At 38.1% G+C, this 20077-nt stretch overlaps 1 protein-coding gene across 2 annotated transcripts; it reads left to right on the top strand.

Moving 5' to 3' along the window:
• The first annotated feature begins 41 nt into the window (after window positions 1-41).
• Window positions 42-18778, top strand: ssh1b (slingshot protein phosphatase 1b). Of its 2 annotated transcripts, XM_028025277.1 has the most exons (15): window positions 42-572; window positions 1887-1924; window positions 5781-5881; window positions 6789-6853; window positions 7221-7342; window positions 7424-7492; window positions 7729-7794; window positions 9986-10180; window positions 10294-10387; window positions 10954-11082; window positions 11391-11437; window positions 11616-11762; window positions 11967-12167; window positions 12711-13347; window positions 14097-18778. In XM_028025277.1, exons 1-15 carry the CDS (start codon window positions 501-503, stop codon window positions 14574-14576), a joined length of 2463 nt encoding a protein of 820 aa, XP_027881078.1. In that variant the 5' UTR covers window positions 42-500; the 3' UTR covers window positions 14577-18778. The 2 variants fall into 2 exon arrangements, with proteins under 2 accessions (XP_027881078.1, XP_027881077.1); XM_028025276.1 differs by lacking the exons at window positions 42-572; window positions 1887-1924 and adding an exon at window positions 3608-4317.
• The last annotated feature ends 1299 nt before the right edge of the window (window positions 18779-20077 follow it).

The raw sequence follows: 20077 nt of genomic DNA, 5'->3' as shown, positions 1-20077 counted from the left end.
ATTTTGTTATATAATTTCTATAATATTTTATTTTTAAAAATAAAAGGACGACTTGCATGATATTTATTTATCAGAATAACGCTAACAGCATGGCATGGGAGTTCCTAGTCTGGTCTGTCACCTTGACAACATCGGCCCAATGACAGCCCGCACGCGAACTAGGCCAGCCAATCACAGGCGGCCGCTAAAGCTGCATGCCATTTCTGCTCCGCTTTGATACCTGCAGCGTGTTTTGTTTGTCTGTATGCCGTGAAAAATCTCTGCGACCGCTGGCTAGAGCCAAACACGGGACGTCTCGGCCCACTTCGCGCCCATGAGGACCCCAGGAGCCGCGGAGGAGACGCAGAGCGGGCTTCTGTGGAGTCAGGTGCCGCTGGATGAGAGGGTCTGACGAGGCATTATTTTCTACCCGGTGACAGAGGCAGAAGCAGCGGCGCATCCTTCTCCCCTCCCTTCCCTGCTCCTCTGCTGCCCTCCACGGCCGCCGCAGTCCACCAGCCATGGCCCTGGTGACTCTGCAGCGATCTCCCACCCCTAGTGCGGCATCCTCGGCCAGCAGCAGCGCGGGGGAGGTGAGTGGGAAAGTCGGGGGTCGGGATTTGTGTGAAGAAGCGCTCCTGCACGAACAGATACAGTGTGTGGCGACTAACATCTTGCAAGTCACCTCCGCCTGCGTGTTTTGTGCACTTGACAGGGTTTTGTTTCGCTAGTTTGTTGCAGCTTTTGCAGCGGATTTGTAAACAAAATCCTGCAGAGGGGGAGGGGGAGCCGTCCAGGCTTTAGCTGTCAAGTCAAAGTGCTCATTTTGCACTCAGAGGTTGCTCTCTCTGCTTGTTAACTGGGATTTGGGCTCTCACAGCCTTTGCAATTTGGCAGAGTGGTAGTCTTTTTACACAGTTTGGTCCACAGACTGTTGGATTGACCCGTGATATTTAAGTGATGCAATAAAACTTACAAAAACAACTCCGTTTTGGGATGGCAGCTGATTTAAAGGCATAACACGTGGCTTTGCAAGGAAAACAATTTTTCTCTAGAAAACCACACAAGCCAGCATTTTTCAGTTTTTTTTTATCCCTTATTTTGCAGATTGCAACTGCAGATTTTGTTATTATACAGATTAAAAACAAATAGATTTTCTGAGTTGCAAGAAAAAGCTGTGTCCTTTCATCCTCAACAATTCTTCATATCACATTTTATTTTCTTTGGCTTTCAATTCTGTAACGAGGGAGAAAAAAAGAATATCTGCTTTGTGACTCTAAGAGTTTATAAAACGGTAGAAAGCTGACCGGCAGGTGGCGCTACAGCAAACCGTGTAAGTCAGAAATCATCTATTGTGTACGTTTAGAAAAACAAAACTATTTAATATTATAAAAAAAAAGGTTCACTCCTATCTATGCTTAATATTTTAAAATATTTCAACTTAGAACCAATGAGCTAATACAAGTAGTATCAACATTTCTTCATCTGCTGTTTTTATTCAAATCAGAATGTTGTTAAAAGCAGAGTGGGTAAGAATAGCATTAGGAAAAACTTAAATTGTGATATTTTTGATTGCTCTTTTTACATTTTGGAGAAGTAGACTTAATTTTCTCAAAATAACTGCAATAATTACAGAATATGTTTTTTTACAAACATTACGTTGATTACCTAGACATCTTGAATAATTGTTTTCTTAAATGATTAAATAATATAAAGTAACCTTTTAAAATGAAAGGAACAGTCTAATATATACATTTTAAAAAAAAAATTAGGTAAAATGAACTCAGGTATGCAAAGGTAAGCGACCTTCTTAGAGAATGAGCCATATTTCCAAGTTGATCTAAAGCATTTCACTCACAGCTCCTGTATGATTTCAAAATCTGCTCTTTCTTTTCTTTTTCTTTCAGGATTTCGGAAGTGATGATGACAGGAAAAATAATCAGAGGTGAGACTTAGTCTAAAGGAATTCATCAGTTACATTATCCTTAAGTTTTACAACATCCTTGTTCAGGTATGGATCTGAACATGGTGCATCTTTCAGACCTTTTCTGAAACCTCGCTGATATTTTCTTGGAATTGAGATCTTGAGCTTGTGGGATCTGTTTTCAGTCCAGACTGAACTTTGACTCCAGCATCAAGCATTTCGCTGTTCTCTCTATTCTTTCTGCCTCTGTGTAAAGAGACGCAGTCTGTCAAAATAGTACGGCATTGCATGGGTTTGGTAGTATTCGTTGTGTAGCTTTTGATAACGGTTTCCATGGTGACACTATTTGTAGATGTTGCATTAGCCATGTTGCTGCTTGTAGTTGTGATAGTCTAGCAGGATGGTTCAGACCAGATATGTATACAAAGTTGAATATTATTTGACACCTTTATTTATCTTAATCCAGATGTTAAAATTAGAATATTACAGTACATCAGACTAATAAACTAGTATTTTTATAAACAGATATGCTGGCTTACTGAAAAGTATGTTTACTCTTGCTTAAAGTTTGTTCTTTTCAAAAGATGTTTTTAATTAGACAAGCGAGACTCATCTGGACATATATTCAAATTTATTGAAAACGATTGTATGTTTCCTCAGTCTCATGATTATTATTTTTTTAAACCCTGAAATACATCATCAGCTCTGAGATATTACATAGTTGGTTGCTTACATCCTTGTTTTATTCCTCTGCAAGGTATCTTTAAAATGAACTTATACTGTCCTTTTTATTTTTACTTACTCCCTCCAAAAAGCTGGTTTTGTTTTGTCATGACAGAGATTTCAGCAGCATCTGATCAGGGGGAAAAAAACCCAAATTGAATCTATTTTAAGAGCAGTTGAAGTCCCAAAATGTGGACAGACATGAAGATTTCTGATCTTAGGGGTAAAAATAAAGGCTGAACAATTTTACTAAATGAGTTGAACTGTTTTGCAAATTTTTTTCACACTTTGACACAACAAAGCATCCATGATAATTGGATGCTGCTTATGGTACTATTGTCTTGGTTCTGTTAAGGTTTTGGGGCACTAGTGGCCTTCATTCATTAATTGTTGGACAGGAAGAAGGCCAAGGAGTTTTTTGTTAGTGATATTTGTGCTGATATGCTGTGTTTTGGCTTCTCTATCAGATTCAAATGGATACTCTGACTGGACCGCTCCAAAACATAATTACTCTGGTCACTTCACAGTTAAACATATGGGGAAATTTGCTGTGATACCCAGCTGTGTTGCACTCATTTTCCTGTTGAGTAACAAACTTTGCGTTGTACGGTACTTCACCCGGTTTGAATTGCATAAATAATGGCTTCTCTGTTGTCTTTACTGAAGTTTTTGTGACTTGGCTTTGCTTTTTCATGCACCTGTATCCTTAACACCAAAAAACTGTCAAAAGTGTGGTTTTATAGAGGTGGTCACACTTTCTGGTGACCAGTCAGTCAAGTGTTGTTATTCTTATATTATACTTGGAATACTCTTCATGCTTTTATACAGTAGATGTTTGTTTTAAATCATTTTAGGACCTGGGAAATGCCACATAATTTTTCATGTCCTGATCCTCAATGTTTTTAAATTGTATGTCAAACACAAGTTAACATTGAACAACGCTGTAAGAAGAGAGTAGACTTTATCTTGTATTGCCTTTCTTCCTGCCTATTCAATACTTAATTTTCCTCCATTGTTCTCATAGACAAAGCAGGTAAAAAAATAGATTCAATTTTTAAAGAACTGTTTCTCATGCTCTTACATAACAAACAGTGCATAAACTTTACCCCCCTGCTCAGAAACAAGGCTTTTCTTTATCCAACCAACGTCACAGAAGTCAAGGCATGTGTCAGCAAAGCTTTGCTGAACACTCTTGCCTTTGTGCTGGATTTGTAGGCTGAAAAAAAGCCCCGTCATGTTTCGTGATTCATCATCGGCGCGAAGCCTTGATTCTTGCATGTCAAACATGAGACGTTCCCACCCGCCTGCACACACTCGCATGAATGAGCGCATTGTTGCAGAGCGTTGTACCGCGAGAGCTGATTGCTGAATCACATGCAGCGAAGAGAAGCCGGCAGCACGGCTATGGAAGAAGCGTGAGGTGGAAGGAAAGGAGAAGATGAAGGATGCGGAAGACGGTATGAGTCGAACCAAATCAGGCTCCAGTTAGAGGAAAGGCGGCTGCAGAACATGGACACAAGGGTGGAGATGAGGGCCGCCTTTTGGACGAGCTTGAACTTCTCTGAAGTGACTGAAAACATTAAAACCAGCAGGATGCATCTAGTTGTGAAGTCTTCACATGGATCCATATTCAAAGAGCTGCCTCACCTTGTGGAGAAAGCTTCTGTGACTCGGAGGGAGATTTGTCTCATGTAAGTTCTCAGAGCAGCAAAACGTAGTGAGTGGGCTCGTATCAAGCTTAAGACATGAGAGTTTCATCGGGTTAATTTACTAAAAATGTTTACTTTTTTTAAACCTTTCTGTTACAGTACTGTTTAAGCACATTCCTCATCTCTTCACAGTTTGTTTGCAAACAGCCAGACTTTTGTCTAATCCTTTAATGTGATATGAAAGCAGTTCTTTGCATGTTTTTATCAGAGGTTTTTACTTGTTTGTCTTTCCATTTCCCAAACCATGTTGGTCTCTTATGTGAGACTAATGTGTGGTTTTCCAGAAAAGCTTTGCAACAATTAAATATACGGTATCAGTGGCATTTAAGTAGAATATGTTCACCTTTTTTTCTGGGTAGTGAGTATGCACATATGGAAATTTTCATACAGGAACATAAACAGATGCATATCGGTTCTGAAGATGTATGTTATCACCATTTGCTCTGCAATGCACAGAGCATCAATCATGATGCTGGACTTCTTAGAATCAAACTAAAGTAAAATGCTTCAGAATATGATAAAAGCTGTTAAAGTTGATCATTTTCCCATCTGATCAGGTCAATTCTTCTGCCTTGTGTGATGTCATCAACTGAGATGCACTCCAATTAGGAATTCATTTCTTTAAAACCCCTTTCTATAAACTTTGCATATCATTAACTAGCTCTGTTTTTTCTTTATATTGTCGGTGTCAATTTGTTTAAAAATCCACTTGACAGTCTTCATGTTGTTTTGTTTTTTAATAAATTATTGTTTCTAGTATTATGTTGGTGCAGGAAATCAGGCCTTGGCCTTCTTTTTTCCTTTTTTTTTGCTGCCAACTCATCAAATGACAGTAACAGCAGAGCTGAAACAAAAGGCCTTGTCATGGTCCCACTCAGTCATACCAGGCTTTGTGGGTTTTTGGTTGAAAGAGGAAAATAAATAAGTGGTGGAACAAAACCAAACTGTACTGTACTAAAACTCTTTTTCTGCTGCCTGTGTGTTAAATTGTGAAGTTCGTCTTTTGGCATTGTGATCACCAAAGGCATGCGAAACATGCAACATGTCTTAAATGCTGGATTGGGACTCGTCTGAGTTTCATTCAGCAAAATCCTGCCTAGTCAGCGTGCAAGGAGTTTGTAAGGCTCTTTTATCAAGTGGGTATATAATATTTTAATGAGTCAGCTAATAGAGATTTATAGTTTGTAGTTAAGTTTTTTGTAGCTTCTTTTAAGAGATGAAGAGAGAAAAAGCAGTAGAATAAGCAATTTTAAAAGGAAACAGCTTGTTGTACCAACACTGAATGGACATTAACTGTATTTACTCTATTATTGAGTAAAGCTTATCATTACTGGAGCAAACACAACATTCTTATGTTGGCCTCGCTATTTCTGATCGCATTACTGTCCACTGTGTTGATGTCCTTTGTCAGTCCGATTTAGACCTTTTGTTTTGCTTTTTTCCAGCATCAGTGAAAGCTTCTTCATGGTCAAAGGAGCTGCCCTCTTTCTCCAGCAGGGCAGCAACACACAGGGACCAAAGACTCCGACGCACCACAAACATGCAGGTAGGAAGAAATGGACACCAAAAGCTTTGATACTCTACAGGCTAAATACTAAAGCATATTTTTCTGCAGTGTTGGGGGAAAGTTTATTGCCTTTTTTGTCATGCCTGAAATGTTTCAGAGCATCAATGAACAAAAATCTGTTTTCAACTGATGATTTCAGTTATTTATCCAAAGCAGCTTTTTCCTTTGTGGAAATAACCCTGAAAACATGTTTTCATACCCACGCAGGTGAAAACTGGTATTAAACATTTGTGATTGCTGATGATGAGTCTCTTACACCATATAGGAGGAACTTTGACCCACTCTTCTTTGAATAGTTGTTTCAAGTCAGCCACACTGGACATTTTTTTTATATAAACTGCCTGTTTAAGGTTGTGCCATAGAATTGCAATTGGATTTAAGTAGGCCACTTGAAAACCCTCACTTTGGCTTTTGAGCCAGTTTTGCTTTGGATTATTGCTCTGCTGAATAATCCAAGTGTCTTTGTGCTCAAGTTCACAAATTGATGGCTGTGCATTCTTCCTCAGTTTTTCTGCTTGGTAGCAGATTATTTGGGATCATTTGAGAAGGATCTTTGTGCTGAATTTGATCAGCGATAGTTTTCACCTTGAAATGCTGCCTTGGCTGCTATTTTTACCCCATCTCTCTTTCTTATTTTTGAATTGTGACCTTAACTGAGGCAGAGAGGCCTGCAGTGCTTTGATGATTTTCTGGGTTCTTATGTGACGTTCGGTATGTGTCATCAATATCCTCCTGGGGTAATTTTGGTTTCAGCTACAAAGGTTTACCGCTTACTTTGTTCCGTATCTGTTCATGAAACCCTTACTCCTAATAAATAAAACTATAATTTGAGAACTGCATTTTGTATTTACTCTGGTTATCTTTTATGTTAATGTTTCCTTTTCAGGTGACTTACCTCAACATCTGCAAGTCATGTTCAAGATCCTGCGGTCTGAAGATCGCATCAAGCTGGTCAGCTTTTTGTTCTTCTATAAACATAAACATCATTACATTTATGTACAGCTTTAACATTATTGAAACACAGTTAAATTATACACATATTAAACATCCATTGTGGGGAACTTATAAGGATGAGATGTTAAGCACTGCACGCTAAAACAGATGATTCATATTTTAGGCTATTTCAACAGAAAGCACAGATGGCAGATATGACCCAAATAATAATCCAGACCTGCTTTCAACAACAACTTCAAGTCCTCTCTAAGTTGTTACTATTTTTATCGTTGGATTAAAGTTAAAATATCTCTACAGTGTTGCTCTGTTGCATCCTTATTGAAATAGTTTTTTTATCACCAAATATTCTCCTATCGACCCCCAGGCTGTGCGTTTGGAAAGCGGATGGTCAGAGCGCGTGCGTTACATGGTTGTTATCTACACTAACGGCCATCAAGACACGGAAGAAAACATTGTTTTGGGAATGGATTTTCCAGACAAGGACAGGTATTCTCTCTTTCAAGCCACTACTTTCTGTGTACTTTCAGATTTTTTAATTTGCTGAAATGATATTCTGCTAATTTTCAGTAAAAACTGCTCCATTGGGATGGTCCTGCCTCTGTGGAGTGATACCAACATTCATCTAGACGGAGATGGGTAAGATGGGTCTTTCTTTCACACGTGCAGTATTTCTGTTTGGGGTCACATGGTAACATACTGCCTCCCAGTGTCAAAAAAGTGAACTACACCTAACAACGTTTCTTGCTGACCTGGTAACATTGCCTATGTATGCTGGAGGAATGTTCCACCGCTTGGGCCCACTAAACAAATCCTGTCCCGCTTTGTAACCTTAACCTTAAACGGATCTTTTTCTCTCCTTTCTTCCTCACCAGAGGCTTCAGCGTGAACACAGCAGGCCGGTCACATGTCTTCAAACCTGTTTCTGTGCAGGCTATGTGGTAAGTAGATGCAATATTTGGTTTCTGCTTAAATTTATGGCAGAAATTTAACAATACCGTTTTATTTCTTCAGAGCAACAGAGAATAAAAACAGCAAATACAGTCAATACAGCTATCCAGAACTTCACAAGCTCTAAAATTGCATCAAGGACCCAAAAAGAACCATATTTTATTATTTGCTATTTCAAAATAGATAATTTTCTACTATTCAATTATTGGTATATATATAAACATATATCAAGCAACAATGATGCATAGGCTTAAATCCTGGGGGAGGGCCAGGGGGTCCGGACACCCCAATCTTAGAAAAGTCTAGAATTGTCCCCCCCCCCCCCCCCAAAGAAATCATGAAATAAATCTTTGTATTTAAACAATATCAATATAAAAAGGCAATAGAAACAAAGAATGAAATAAATCTACCATTCATCTAAGAAGAAAATAAGAATTAATTTTTAGGTCCCCCCCCTACCATTGTTAGAACAATGGTTCAGTCCAAAGGAGCTAGTTGTAGCTGTGGCTCTGCAGCACAAATAACAAACCCTCAAGTAAATAAATACTTAAAGCCAAAGACATGTTACACATGTTGTTTACTTTCACTGCTTAATAGGAAGAAACACATTAACAATAAAAATCGGACTGCAGTTTTTTTCATTACTTTGGCTGAATCATGATAAAATGTCACCTTGTGCCTTTGAAATCAAAACTAGCAAAACTGCTTCCCAGTACTTCCCAAATATTTAATTGCTATATTGCTTTCATAGACTTGGCTTCTTTTTCTGTCGAAAGTAACCAGTATTTAAATTATATTTAGCTCTTTAAGTCTTACTTTAATAAGAAGAGTTTGAAACTGGAGGAAGTGGCTGAGCGTTAGCAATAGCCGAGCGCAGAGGAGGTACAACAGCTGACAGTAAAACAAAATAAAGTATGCCTTTATCTTCAACGTAGAGCCTTTAAAACCAAAAAATAAAATCTGAATATTTTTCTAGAAAACTCTGGTGGTGACCCTTAAGTTTAAGTTATGATACTTCCCAAATATTCAATTTCTACATATTTATAGGTTCTCAGCCATCCAAGGACATGAACCCCTCCCTCACTCCCCCAAAAATAAAAATAAATAAATAATTTAGTTTAGAGCAACTTAAGTTATAATTTAAATAACATATGACTTGCATTGAGAACCACTGCAATAAATCAATATTTATGAGGAATTTTATTAACTGGAGTTGCTTATTAAAACTTTTTAGTCAGAGCCTTAAATTTTTGGAAAGATGTAGCAGAGATTAGATTTGTGATGCTGAACCAAACTCATATCTAAGCATTTGAATCTTATTTTGACTCCTATGAGTCTCAACAGGTTGTTTACTGAGAAAAACACGTTTGTCATTAATTGCTACTTTCTAGTCATTTTTGGTGGTGCAGCTTGAACACAATAAAAACAATTTAAACCACATTTTACGTTACATTTGACTGTAACTTTTCCAACCCCCGCAAAATTGCTCTTAAAAAATTTCCCTGTTTATGGTCCCCCCAATAATGAGATGGGATTTACGCCCTTGCAATGATGTAATGATGTAAATCATACATAAGCTTTGAATAGTTATCGTCCTTGTGAGTTCAATTTATTTCTTCTGTTGCTTAAATTTTGAGTTTTATCTACATTTATTAGAGGGTGAACTAGAAAATTTGTATAGTGTTAAATTTTTTAACTTTCCTGTTTTCTCTTGGAAATTAACTGTGAAAACTTCAGAGCACACAGATTACAAAATACAGACATGTTTAAAATGACTTAAAATAAATGAAATGTTTATTGCAGTTACATAATCTCACACTGAAATATTTAGAATGGCAAACATTTAATGAACGAATGATGAATATGTGGAATAAATCACCTCATGAACACTGTTAAGTATGGTAGAGGATGTATGATGCTGTAGACCTGTTTTCAGTCTCTGAAATTTTAAGTTTCAAAAAGTATTAGCTTTAACTTCTTCCAAATATTTTATTACTGTAAAATAATTTGGTTATTATAAGTGTAAACATGTCAGATGCCACCTGCTGTTCAGTTGTGAAAATAAGAGTAAATTGTTTTGTTTTTTCTTTTTTTTGTTCTCCTCCACTGTTAGTTATCTCACTACATATTATTCTGACTGACTGCGAACTGCAGATGACCAAGCTGCCTTTATGCCCACAGGTCTGCCCTGCAGGTTCTCCATAAGGCATGTGAGGTGTCCCGCCGGTTCAACTACTTCCCAGGGGGCATTTCTCTTACGTGGATGGCGTTCTATGAGAGCTGCATCACCTCAGAGCAAAGCTTCATCAATGAGTGGAACGCAATGACTGACCTGGAGACCACCCGGTCCGATTCCCCCAACATGTTCGTTGATGGGTAAGAGCCTGCAAGCCACCAGCTGTCATGTTACCTTTAGCTTTTAGGTTTAATTGTTCTTTTGTTGACTTTGTTTTAAATATTTATATTTTATGGTATAACTTGCTTTTTAGACCGACAGAGCGAGAAAGAACAGAGTGTCTTATTAAGTCCAAGCTTCGCAACATCATGATGTTTCAAGACTTGGAGAACATCACGTCAAAGGAGGTTTGTACCAGGTTTAAACCCGAACAGTGTGAAACGTTTTAAATCCTAGGCTTTTGACAAAAAGTGTTACTTTATATTTGAAACTGGATGATATGTATCAAACGTTTTGGGTGTCCTTCTCGTAGCCAAGGATGAAGGAGACAATTGGTGGACCACATTTCTTTCTCTCTTATCTTGGTTGATTTAGTTTGTCTGTGATGTCACACAAGGAAACGATGTCCTCTAATAAAGTAAAACAATGACACCATGATCTGGACTTTTCCAAGTTGTCAAAAAGAATAGTTTTATTAGTATTTTTAAACTTCTGATTTTGAAGAAAGTTATTATTCTGGCATTTAGCAATTTTGTTAATCATAACTGATTATACGTTGAAATGTTTGGTCTGATTTAATTTCCAACAGTGAGATTTTTTTTTTCTTACTATGTGTAAGAAAATATCTGGTATGTAAATATCTGGTCAGAACTGTATGTTTATCAAAGTGACTGCATATTTGTGGAGTTTTACATTGAAAAATGTGAAACTAATCTGGTATAGTACAGTACAGTAATGAAATCCTCTCCTTCAGATCCGTAATGAGCTGGAGCAGCACATGAGCTGCAACCTCAAGGAGTACAAGGAGTTCATCGACAACGAGATGCTCCTGATCCTGGGTCAGATGGATAAAGCCACACTCATCTTTGACCACGTTTATTTGGTGAGTCCGTTTTTTACTTTGTTTTATTTTAGTGATTGTTTTTGGTTGCTGCTGCTTTCATGGTTGAGTTGAATTATCAGCAAACACATGTCCAAACAAAAGGTGATGTCACAAAATTTCTGTTAACTTTAGGATAAATAATTTAAGTTTTGATTACTCTTATATTATAAAGAGTAATATTAGTAATTATTTATTTCAAATTTCTTACACTTGTTCTTCTGTTTTCACTTAACTTTTAGCCTCTTGCACCTCTGAATAGCAGTAGAAGGTTTTAAAAACATGGATTTCTGTGCGTTGTTTCCTTGTAGGGTTCTGAGTGGAACGCCTCCAACCTTGAAGAACTACAAAACTGCGGGTTAGCAGTTCATTCATCTTAAGTTTTCATGATAACATCTTGAATATGTTGTTTTACTCCATTTAAAAGCTGAAGCAAAAGATGCATAAAACATAATTTTCATATTTGACTCTGTGTACGCGTCAGCAACCTTAGGTTACAGATTACAGAATACAACTCCATATGTTTCCTTTTGCAGAGTCGGTTACATTCTGAACGTTACCAGAGAGATTGACAACTTCTTCCCAGGGATGTTTTCCTATCACAACGTCCGCGTGCACGACGAGGACGCCACTGACCTGCTGGCCCACTGGAACGATACCTACAACTTTATTGTCAAAGCCAAGTGAGAGCCCTTCACATAAACATAAATCTGACATCATTTGTCCAAAATAAACACCATGTGAAGAACAGGAGATGAATTATGAGTGTCTAGTGGAGAGATGATTACTTGAAGTAGAAGTAAAAATTAAATCAACAATTATAAATTAATAATAATTAGCTGGTTTTCCAGAATTACCAGATTTTTTTTTTCTTTTGTTTGAATTAGGAAGAATAACTCAAAGTGCCTGGTGCACTGCAAGATGGGTGTGAGCCGCTCTGCCTCCACAGTTATCGCCTACGCCATGAAGGAATACGGCTGGTCTCTGGAGAAAGCGTACAACTGCATCAAGCAGAAGAGGAGCATAGCTCAGCCAAATGCTGGTTTCATGCGGCAGCTGGCAGAGTATGAGGGAATCCTCGACGCCAGGTGAGCTGATCTAGATTATATGCATGTATCCAATAAGACAAAAGGCTTTTTGGCAGATTTGCCTTAATGGAAATTAGATCATTTAAATGTGTTTATTCCATTTTCCTTTGTCATTCATCTACATTTTAATTAGGGGTGCACAGATACGTAAATTTAGTTTTCTCTTTACTTCTCTCCTACCTTCTTTCCTCCTTCCTTTTTTGTTCTTTCCATCCTTACTTCTGAATTGTCCATATGTCCACACATCCATCCGTCCATCCACTCACTGTCTTTCATTCCTACCATTCATCCACCCGTTGACCTCTCTGTCCAATGGTCACTTTTTCCTTCCTTACATTTGTTTATTTTTCATCCTTCCTGTTTTTTTGTAGTTCTATAGTTACATCCTGTCCTCTATTATATCTTCCATAAATTCAAGAGTAAATCTGTAAAAACTGCCATTGAAAACTCTATAAACTAATGCAATTTTAACATGAAAATTAGTAGAAGCTTTGATAAGAGTCTGGCATATATTTTGAAGCAGAGCTTATTTTATGTACACAGTAAACAACGTCACAACAAGCTGTGGCGGCCTGACACAGACGAGGAAGGTTCAGACGATCTGCAAGCGTCGGGTCACAGTACAGGTGGAGAGGAGACGCCGGTTCTCAGAGGGGAAGAGGCCTGGGGAGGCTGCGGGGCGTCACCATGCAGGGGTCTGGAGATGGAACCTTTAGACTCTCTCAACTATAACTATTACTTCAGACGTTTATCGGACTCTGCACTCGACAGCGAGCCATCCACACCGGTGCGGGGACCTCCTCTGTTAGGCATGGAGAGAGTTTTTATCGAAATAGAGGATGTGGAGAGAGATGCCCTGCTGGAGGACGAGGGTTTCCCCATGGCCCACCTAACTCTGCCCGGCGAGGGCACCGCTGCTCAGACATGCAGCCGCCTCGACCCAATGGAGGACATGAGACTGAGGCTGGAATTCAGCACCCTGGAGGAAGAGGACGAGGAAGAGGCCAAGAAGGAGGAAGAAGAGATGGCGGCCTTGGCTCAGACACCCGGGAGTTCGGGTGGGAGGAAGACAGGAGAGGAAGCTGAGGGGAATGAGGAGAGCCAGCTGGGTTTAGCCAACCTGAACACCAACAACAGCAACCGCCTGGCTGCCAAGCGTAGCTGTCCTGCAGCTTTTGATGTGAGTTAGTTGAATATTTATCATGATAAAGTGGTCAGTTTAAACATTATTTAGGTTTTAAACAGACATGCATGTAGAAATTGTTCATTGACTGGAGTAGGATGATTTTCATTTGAGCGAACCATTTCTCTGCATGTTTGAACAACGAATGTTTTATAATTTTGGATCTGGTTTTTACTCCGAGCTTAAAATTTCTCAGTTTAAACTCACCTCAGAGAAAAAGCTGGGAAGTCTGACATCCAATTTGGATAGACAAAGGTTTCTCAACCCATCCAAAAGTCAATAGAAACTTTGTTGTAATTCTGGTAGCCTGTAACTCATAAATTCAGGCACATTAGTGTAGAATCTCTCTCTTGAATGTGTTCCTTTAAAGTGTGAATTGATAAAATGCAAATAAAATCCCTAGTGTTAGCTAGTACACTGCAAAAAAGCTAAATCTTAGTCATTTTATTCTAGGTTCCAGTGCTCACACTCCTGATCTTTACACAGATGTGCAACACAGCTACAAAGAGAAAAGTCAGACAATAAGAATTGGATAAAAGTCTGATGTAAAACCTTAAAATTGTCTTGAAAGAGTTAGATATTGAATACTAAAAAATATCTGTGAATTTTTTATATATGGTTTTTAAAGAGAACTTAGAAATTGGCTAAAACTACTGTAGTCTACTTGTAGTCTTATGATTTTATTTTATTTTTTAAATTATGTTACTGACTCTATTCTGTTTCTGTTTCAATTCTGATCAATTTAGGACAGTGCCAGCGCAGGAAACCCATTAAAAGTGAAGCCTTCCTATCAGTCCTGTAAAGACTGCATGCGTCTACCACAAGGGCGGCGCTGCGACCGTCCAGCAGGAGGCCGTTCACACCGCCTTAACCCCTCCCGCCACTGCACCGTACCCTCCATATGCATAGATCCTCCTGGGACGCACTTTACTTCAACCCCGGTTCTGTCAACCCCGACGGTCATTCCGTCTAACTTGGTCCAGCCCTGCACTAACTTCTACCAATGTTCCAGCTGCACGCTCGGTAGCACATCCGCTCCTGAAGCCAACCATCAAAAACTTTTCTCACCCATGAACTGTGAGGAAACGCCTCCGGACGGCAGCTCGGTGGAGACCGAGGACATGGAGGAGCCGCAGAACGAGGTCACGAGGCAGAGTAACGAGGCCATCGATGTGACTGAAGCCGACGGGCTCAAATTTGGTGCTGAGATTGCAAGCTTCCAGTAGGTCCTCCGCCTTAGACCCAAACTGATGCCTCCTCTCCATGAAGGAGCTGGCTTATCACTGCCTCAGCTGCTGTGATGGCTGTGAATATTAGATGCTGTGGTGTTGCACCAGGAATGCAGAAGTTCTGCAGTGACCTCTGCTGTTTCAACCTTGCCTCATAACTTCAGAAAATAAGTCAGTACACTGCAAAAACACAGTTTTTTGTCTAGTTTCTAGTCAAATAAAACAGAATTAACTTACAAATAACTTTTTAGCAAGATACAGGAGACTGTTTTAAGTCAATAATTTCTTAATATTGTTTTTTTTTTAAGTACTAGTTCTACTGGCAGATTATATCACTGTACAATTTTATTAATAAGAAATTATTGACTTAAAACAAGCTCTTATCTTGCTGAAAAGTTATTGGTAAGTTAGTTTTGGGTTATTTCAAGTGCACTAAGATATTTGCATTAGAAACTTGACCAAAAATACTTCAGATTTTGTGTTTTTTGCTGTCTAGCAGCTATGTGTGGCTTTACAGAGTGCCCTTTTATAGAAGCTGGCTGTTTTCAAAACCTGGATAAATGGGGCTAAGTAAGGAGAGAAGAGCTGCTTCCTAACCCGTCATTAACTGTTTAAGAGCCTCATATGAACCCTGTACACTTTCCAGTCCCAGCACACATGCAGTTTCACCACATTTCAGTGGAGATGCACCCATCATACCTTCAGCAGAGGTTGTTCGGTCTAGTTCATGTTGTTGCCTGGATACAAAACACTGAATTTGGCATATTAATCTTAACACAAACAGCTTCTGACAGCATGCTCTATGTTTTCAATCATATTGAAAGTATTCACTATGTACTCATGCGGGAGCTCAAAACAATATTTACATTTGGGCCTGTTCTCACACATTATGTTATCCTCTTGCTTGCTGATATTGTTGCTGCTGCAGCTGCTTTTTGCATTGTGTGTGTATTCACAATAATTTAAGAAACGGATGTAATCATGAGTCTTTGGACTACACGCTTTTCAGACTGTTTTGGTGAAGGACTGTTTTGTTCCCAGTTCTCTTTTATTGTTAAGCTTGACCTCTTCTATTAAAGTTAATTGAATCATCTACTTTAGGCGCTCAGTTTAGCCCATGAGTGAGCATGCAAAATTACAAAACACATGTTTTGTTAAACATTTCTTCATTTTTACATTTTTGTTTGTATTAATATTTTACCTGTGGGTCAAGCTATTTAATAACAACTGAAAGCACATTGATTTAAAATGAAATTTTGTAAATGGACTAAAATATTAGTTACCTCAAGGCAGCCCCGGCTCCAGATGAGTTTAACGGGGGGGCATCGGCATATTTTGGGGGGGCAAAATGAATCCACGCAGCAATAATAATATTTATCAAGTGAAAGAAAAAGGTACAATGCACTAAAACAACTCTTATAAGTACCTATTTTCCAGAAAAGTTACTCAAGTGAATGTAACCAGTACTACCCATAAACAACACCAATAGCCTACAGGCCACTTGTTAACAAGCTCAACCTGCTGTATTGGTATTAGCTAGTCATCTTTTAGATTACCTGCATCCAACAGCATTACTGAACTCAGTCGGTTAGTTTGGGGGAAAAACTGTGCAAAGTTCTTTGCGGTTTGCTGCCATAATTCTAACACACACCTGAGCAGCTCTGCACAGGTGTAAATCCAGAGCGAGCGTCTTAGCGTTCACGTTGCGTTTAAAAGCGGCTCGGGAAAACAGGTTACCCCGTGTTAATAAGGGATTAAACACTGTTAACTGCTGAAAAAAGTGACAGAAGACACACATATGGGAAGTGCGGAAGCCCCCTACTATATCAAATCGATATAGGAATAAAAGAGAGTTGGCCACTTTAAGGTAAAACCAACAAGCAGCTTCCAGTCCAGGAAGGTGGGCGGGGAGGGGGACGACTGACTCTGTGGGCGGGCAATGACCGCCCATGCCGCCGGGCCTGCCTCGAGGTACTATTTGACTGAACCACTGTTAGCTGTTTCCTCCCATAACCAAGTTTTCCTGTTACCTCGGCCACTTCTTGTGTGTTTTTCTACTTTTTGATACAAAACTGTGCCATTTATACAAATTACATCCACTATAAGTGTTTTTTTTTCCTAAAAAATGAGTAGAACTAACGACTCTGAAGTACTCCATGTAAATGAGGGAAAGTATTGCCCCCCTGGAGTCAGATTGTGCCTTCAGTCCTCACTTTAAAATCGAAAGAAAGAAAGAATTATAAGACATAACAAAAAGCCTAAAGGTTGACTTAAATGTGAGTGATTTCAAAATGTGTCACGTCTTCTCTGCAGTCTTTGAGAGCTCCAATAGAGAACGTCAGGTATGCAGAATGATCAGGTATTCCTGAATGATTTGAGCATGCATTGCTCATTTTGATAGTAGCAGCAAAGCTGACTTTATTAATACAGCAAGCTTAAAATGAATAAAACTGAATAAAAAAATAATTGAGAGTAGTCATGAAATACTTAAAAAGCAGAACATTGTACAAGTAACATTAGCAAGAAGAAAACATGACAGACATGAAGAAAATCAAAAATTAGATTAACAACGTTACACTAAAGCTAAAGGAATGAGATGGGTCTTTAGAGCAGATTTAAAAATGTGGCTAGTGAAGAGGCCTTTCAAATTTCTATAATTTGGTAGCTTCAATGGAAAAAGCCTTTTCCTCCTTAAATGTTTTTTTTTCTGTGTCCTTGGCACCTCAACTGCAGCTGATTAGCTGATCCGCCTGGCCAATAAGGAGATTGCTAGCACATAATTTGAAGATGAACTGGGAACATGAACCTCAAGCCAAGGATTCAACCTCATCACACCCACACCTGGCTCTGAGTACCATAATTTATTATATTTACTTACTAAAAAAATATTTCAGGCTTTACAGCCTTGGTGTGATTGTTTGCAACTCCACAGCAAGGCTGAATCTGGTCATGAAAGTGCAGAATCTTATTCTTTGTGTAATAAAACTATGTAGACTGTTAAAAAATATATCTTTCACCTTGACACTAAAATACGGTTTTCCAAATTTAATACAGTAGGGATGGTGTTTCTGGAGGTTACGGGGGTGATACATTTGTAATTACACATCAACCAGTCAAAAATGTATAATTCCTCTTAAATCCAGTCAGTCTTCATTCTTCAAGAAATATAAATATAGCATCAAGAAATGTTAATGGTAATCTTCCTTTTTGACAAAGAAGTGAAACTCTGTTAAAAGCTGAAAAATATTTGATATTCATAACAAAGGTTACTTTTGTTATAAACTGAATGGTCTATGGCACATGGAGGTTTCGACGTCTGGCCAATCCATTTTGTTTAAATCTTTCTCATTTTATTTTGAAGATTATTTTGGTTTTACTTGAGCATCCAGTCCAACTCATAGTTGTCCAGTTTATTGGAAGTTGAGCCATGATTAGTTTCTCTGCAGGTTCTTTCTGTGTAGCTGATGGTATTTTATTATTATTATTATTATTATTTTTACGGTTGAGCCTGAATGATGCCTGCTTATGTGCAGGAAAAGCACTTGTTTGTTATTTTGCTCTGTCTATTTTGAGCACTTCAGGGAAATGAAAGAACTGAAAGAGTCATTGCTGATTAGTTTCATCTCCCTTTTGTGTTATTTTACAAATTCTTATACATCTTAGAAGAAAACAATGCATCCAGTGTGTCTTAGCTGAATCTGAGAGAGCTGCAAGTTTGCTCTTCTCATGAAATTATAATACTTTGGGTGTTTCTCAAGCTGTTTTGTTCCTTCCTTTGACTGTCTGAGCATCTTTAACACATATTCCTGACATTTTTAAGAGTCTAACTGTTATATTTAAAGGTATAATTCAATTCTAATTATTATATAATTAATTTTGCAGACTGGAATTGCATAAACCTATTAATCAAATTCTCAGGTTTTCCTTTTGTTTAGATTTTGTGACATCTAGTGGTAAAGCTGAAAATTGCAACATCCTGAAACGCTTCATCTTACCTTCTTTGTGCCATATATTTTCCCATATTTCATTCATTAATATATTACTTTTACTGGACTACGCTGGGATGTTTTAAATCTAGCCAACCATGTAGTTCACTGTAATATTAATTACATTAATTACATTCTGATTTTCTTGTTTTGCGTTTATCGTAGATATGTGCCTGTGTGATATGTTTTCAAGATTGTTTCTATTTCTTTTTTTTTAAAATGCCTCTGAGAGTTTATTTATAAAATTCAGGTGTTACATATAAAACATGTGTCTATCACTCAGAAGTAAGAGGTCTATGCCTCATCCGGTGCTATTATTTTTATGATTTTTACAATTGTTTTTGTTTAATTAGGATACCATTGTTGTTGTTTTTTATTTTAATTGTTAATATCTCAATTTTGTTCTGTATATTTTTAGACTTCTGTGAGCTTTTGGTGACTATTTGGGAATGGTACTTTTTCAGGTGTGGTGGTTTCTTGCAAAGCATTTTCTGGTGTTTAAAAAAAGAGCCGTCTACCACCGGACAATTCGTACTCATTGTGACGACCGATTTTCTGCTGCAATGAGATGGGATCACATGACTCCAATAAACAATGGCTTTCAGCAGACGTTATTCTGCTTCATTTGGGGGTCATACTCAAAAGGTGCTGACCGTCCCAAAATAGAGATCAGAAGCACAATTATTAGAAACAGAGTTGGACTATAAAAGGTTGAGATCATATTTTATTGCTAAAACTGAATTCTGTGAGCTCTGAGCTCTCCATAATTCATGAAAAATAGTTCAATAAATTGATATGCAATGCTTTAGGTGCAGGGGTATAAAATGGAAGCAGGAAGGCATGAAATGGTGATGTATGAGTACAAAATGAGTACTAATTATCAAAAATTTGAATTGTTCACAAGCCTTAAATTCAAATATCCACTATGCCACCATCTAGAATATCCTCAGAATGCTCAGTTTCAGTTTTTGTTTTTTGTTACCTGGAGCTCTGTCTGCATCAGTCTCCTTCTTCATAAGTTATTGATTTACTTAGACTCTTAACAGCTGCTTTACTTGATATTCATCGTACTCTCTTTCTGTCTTCAAACTTCAGCACCATATTTGTTTTGCTTTTTGCCTCACATTTAAATATCCTTTCATATTGAAGTGCCTTAACTTTGGCCACAGCTCTGTTGTAAAGTACCGCAGCGATTGCGGATGGGTTTTCAGAAAATGTGTTAACTTTTAATTTATCTTCACTGTTTGAAAGTTTATGCTTCTTGCAGCATTTAACTCGGCACATGAATATTGTATGCAAACAAATATGCTCATACATGCCGTCCTCTCCCTCATAACTCACATACTTAATGGACTTCCATCTATTATTAGCCTGTAATGATACTGTATTTGTTATCGTAAAGCTTGCCGTATGCTGCATCGGTTCAGTAGCTGGCTGAAGAACATTTATTTGATGGAAAAAGAGAAATCATTTGCATCAAATTGTTACAAATTAAGAGTTTGTCTTTGAGAT

The sequence above is a fragment of the Xiphophorus couchianus genome, chromosome 8 (genome assembly GCF_001444195.1).
Source record: "Xiphophorus couchianus chromosome 8, X_couchianus-1.0, whole genome shotgun sequence".
Classification (NCBI taxonomy): domain Eukaryota; kingdom Metazoa; phylum Chordata; class Actinopteri; order Cyprinodontiformes; family Poeciliidae; genus Xiphophorus; species Xiphophorus couchianus.
This window is presented reverse-complemented; position numbering and strand designations above follow the sequence as displayed.

What these genes read in the sequence shown, in the direction of transcription:
- ssh1b (XM_028025276.1), top strand. Translation starts at nt 4,136, where the DNA reads ATGGACACAAGGGTGGAGATGAGGGCCGCCTTTTGGACGAGCTTGAAC. An exon ending in GTTTCTGTGCAGGCTATGTG is followed by an intron (nt 7,795 to 9,985) that starts GTAAGTAGATGC and finishes TTATGCCCACAG; the next exon opens with GTCTGCCCTGCAGGTTCTCC. An exon ending in GAGGGAATCCTCGACGCCAG is followed by an intron (nt 12,168 to 12,710) that starts GTGAGCTGATCT and finishes TTATGTACACAG; the next exon opens with TAAACAACGTCACAACAAGC.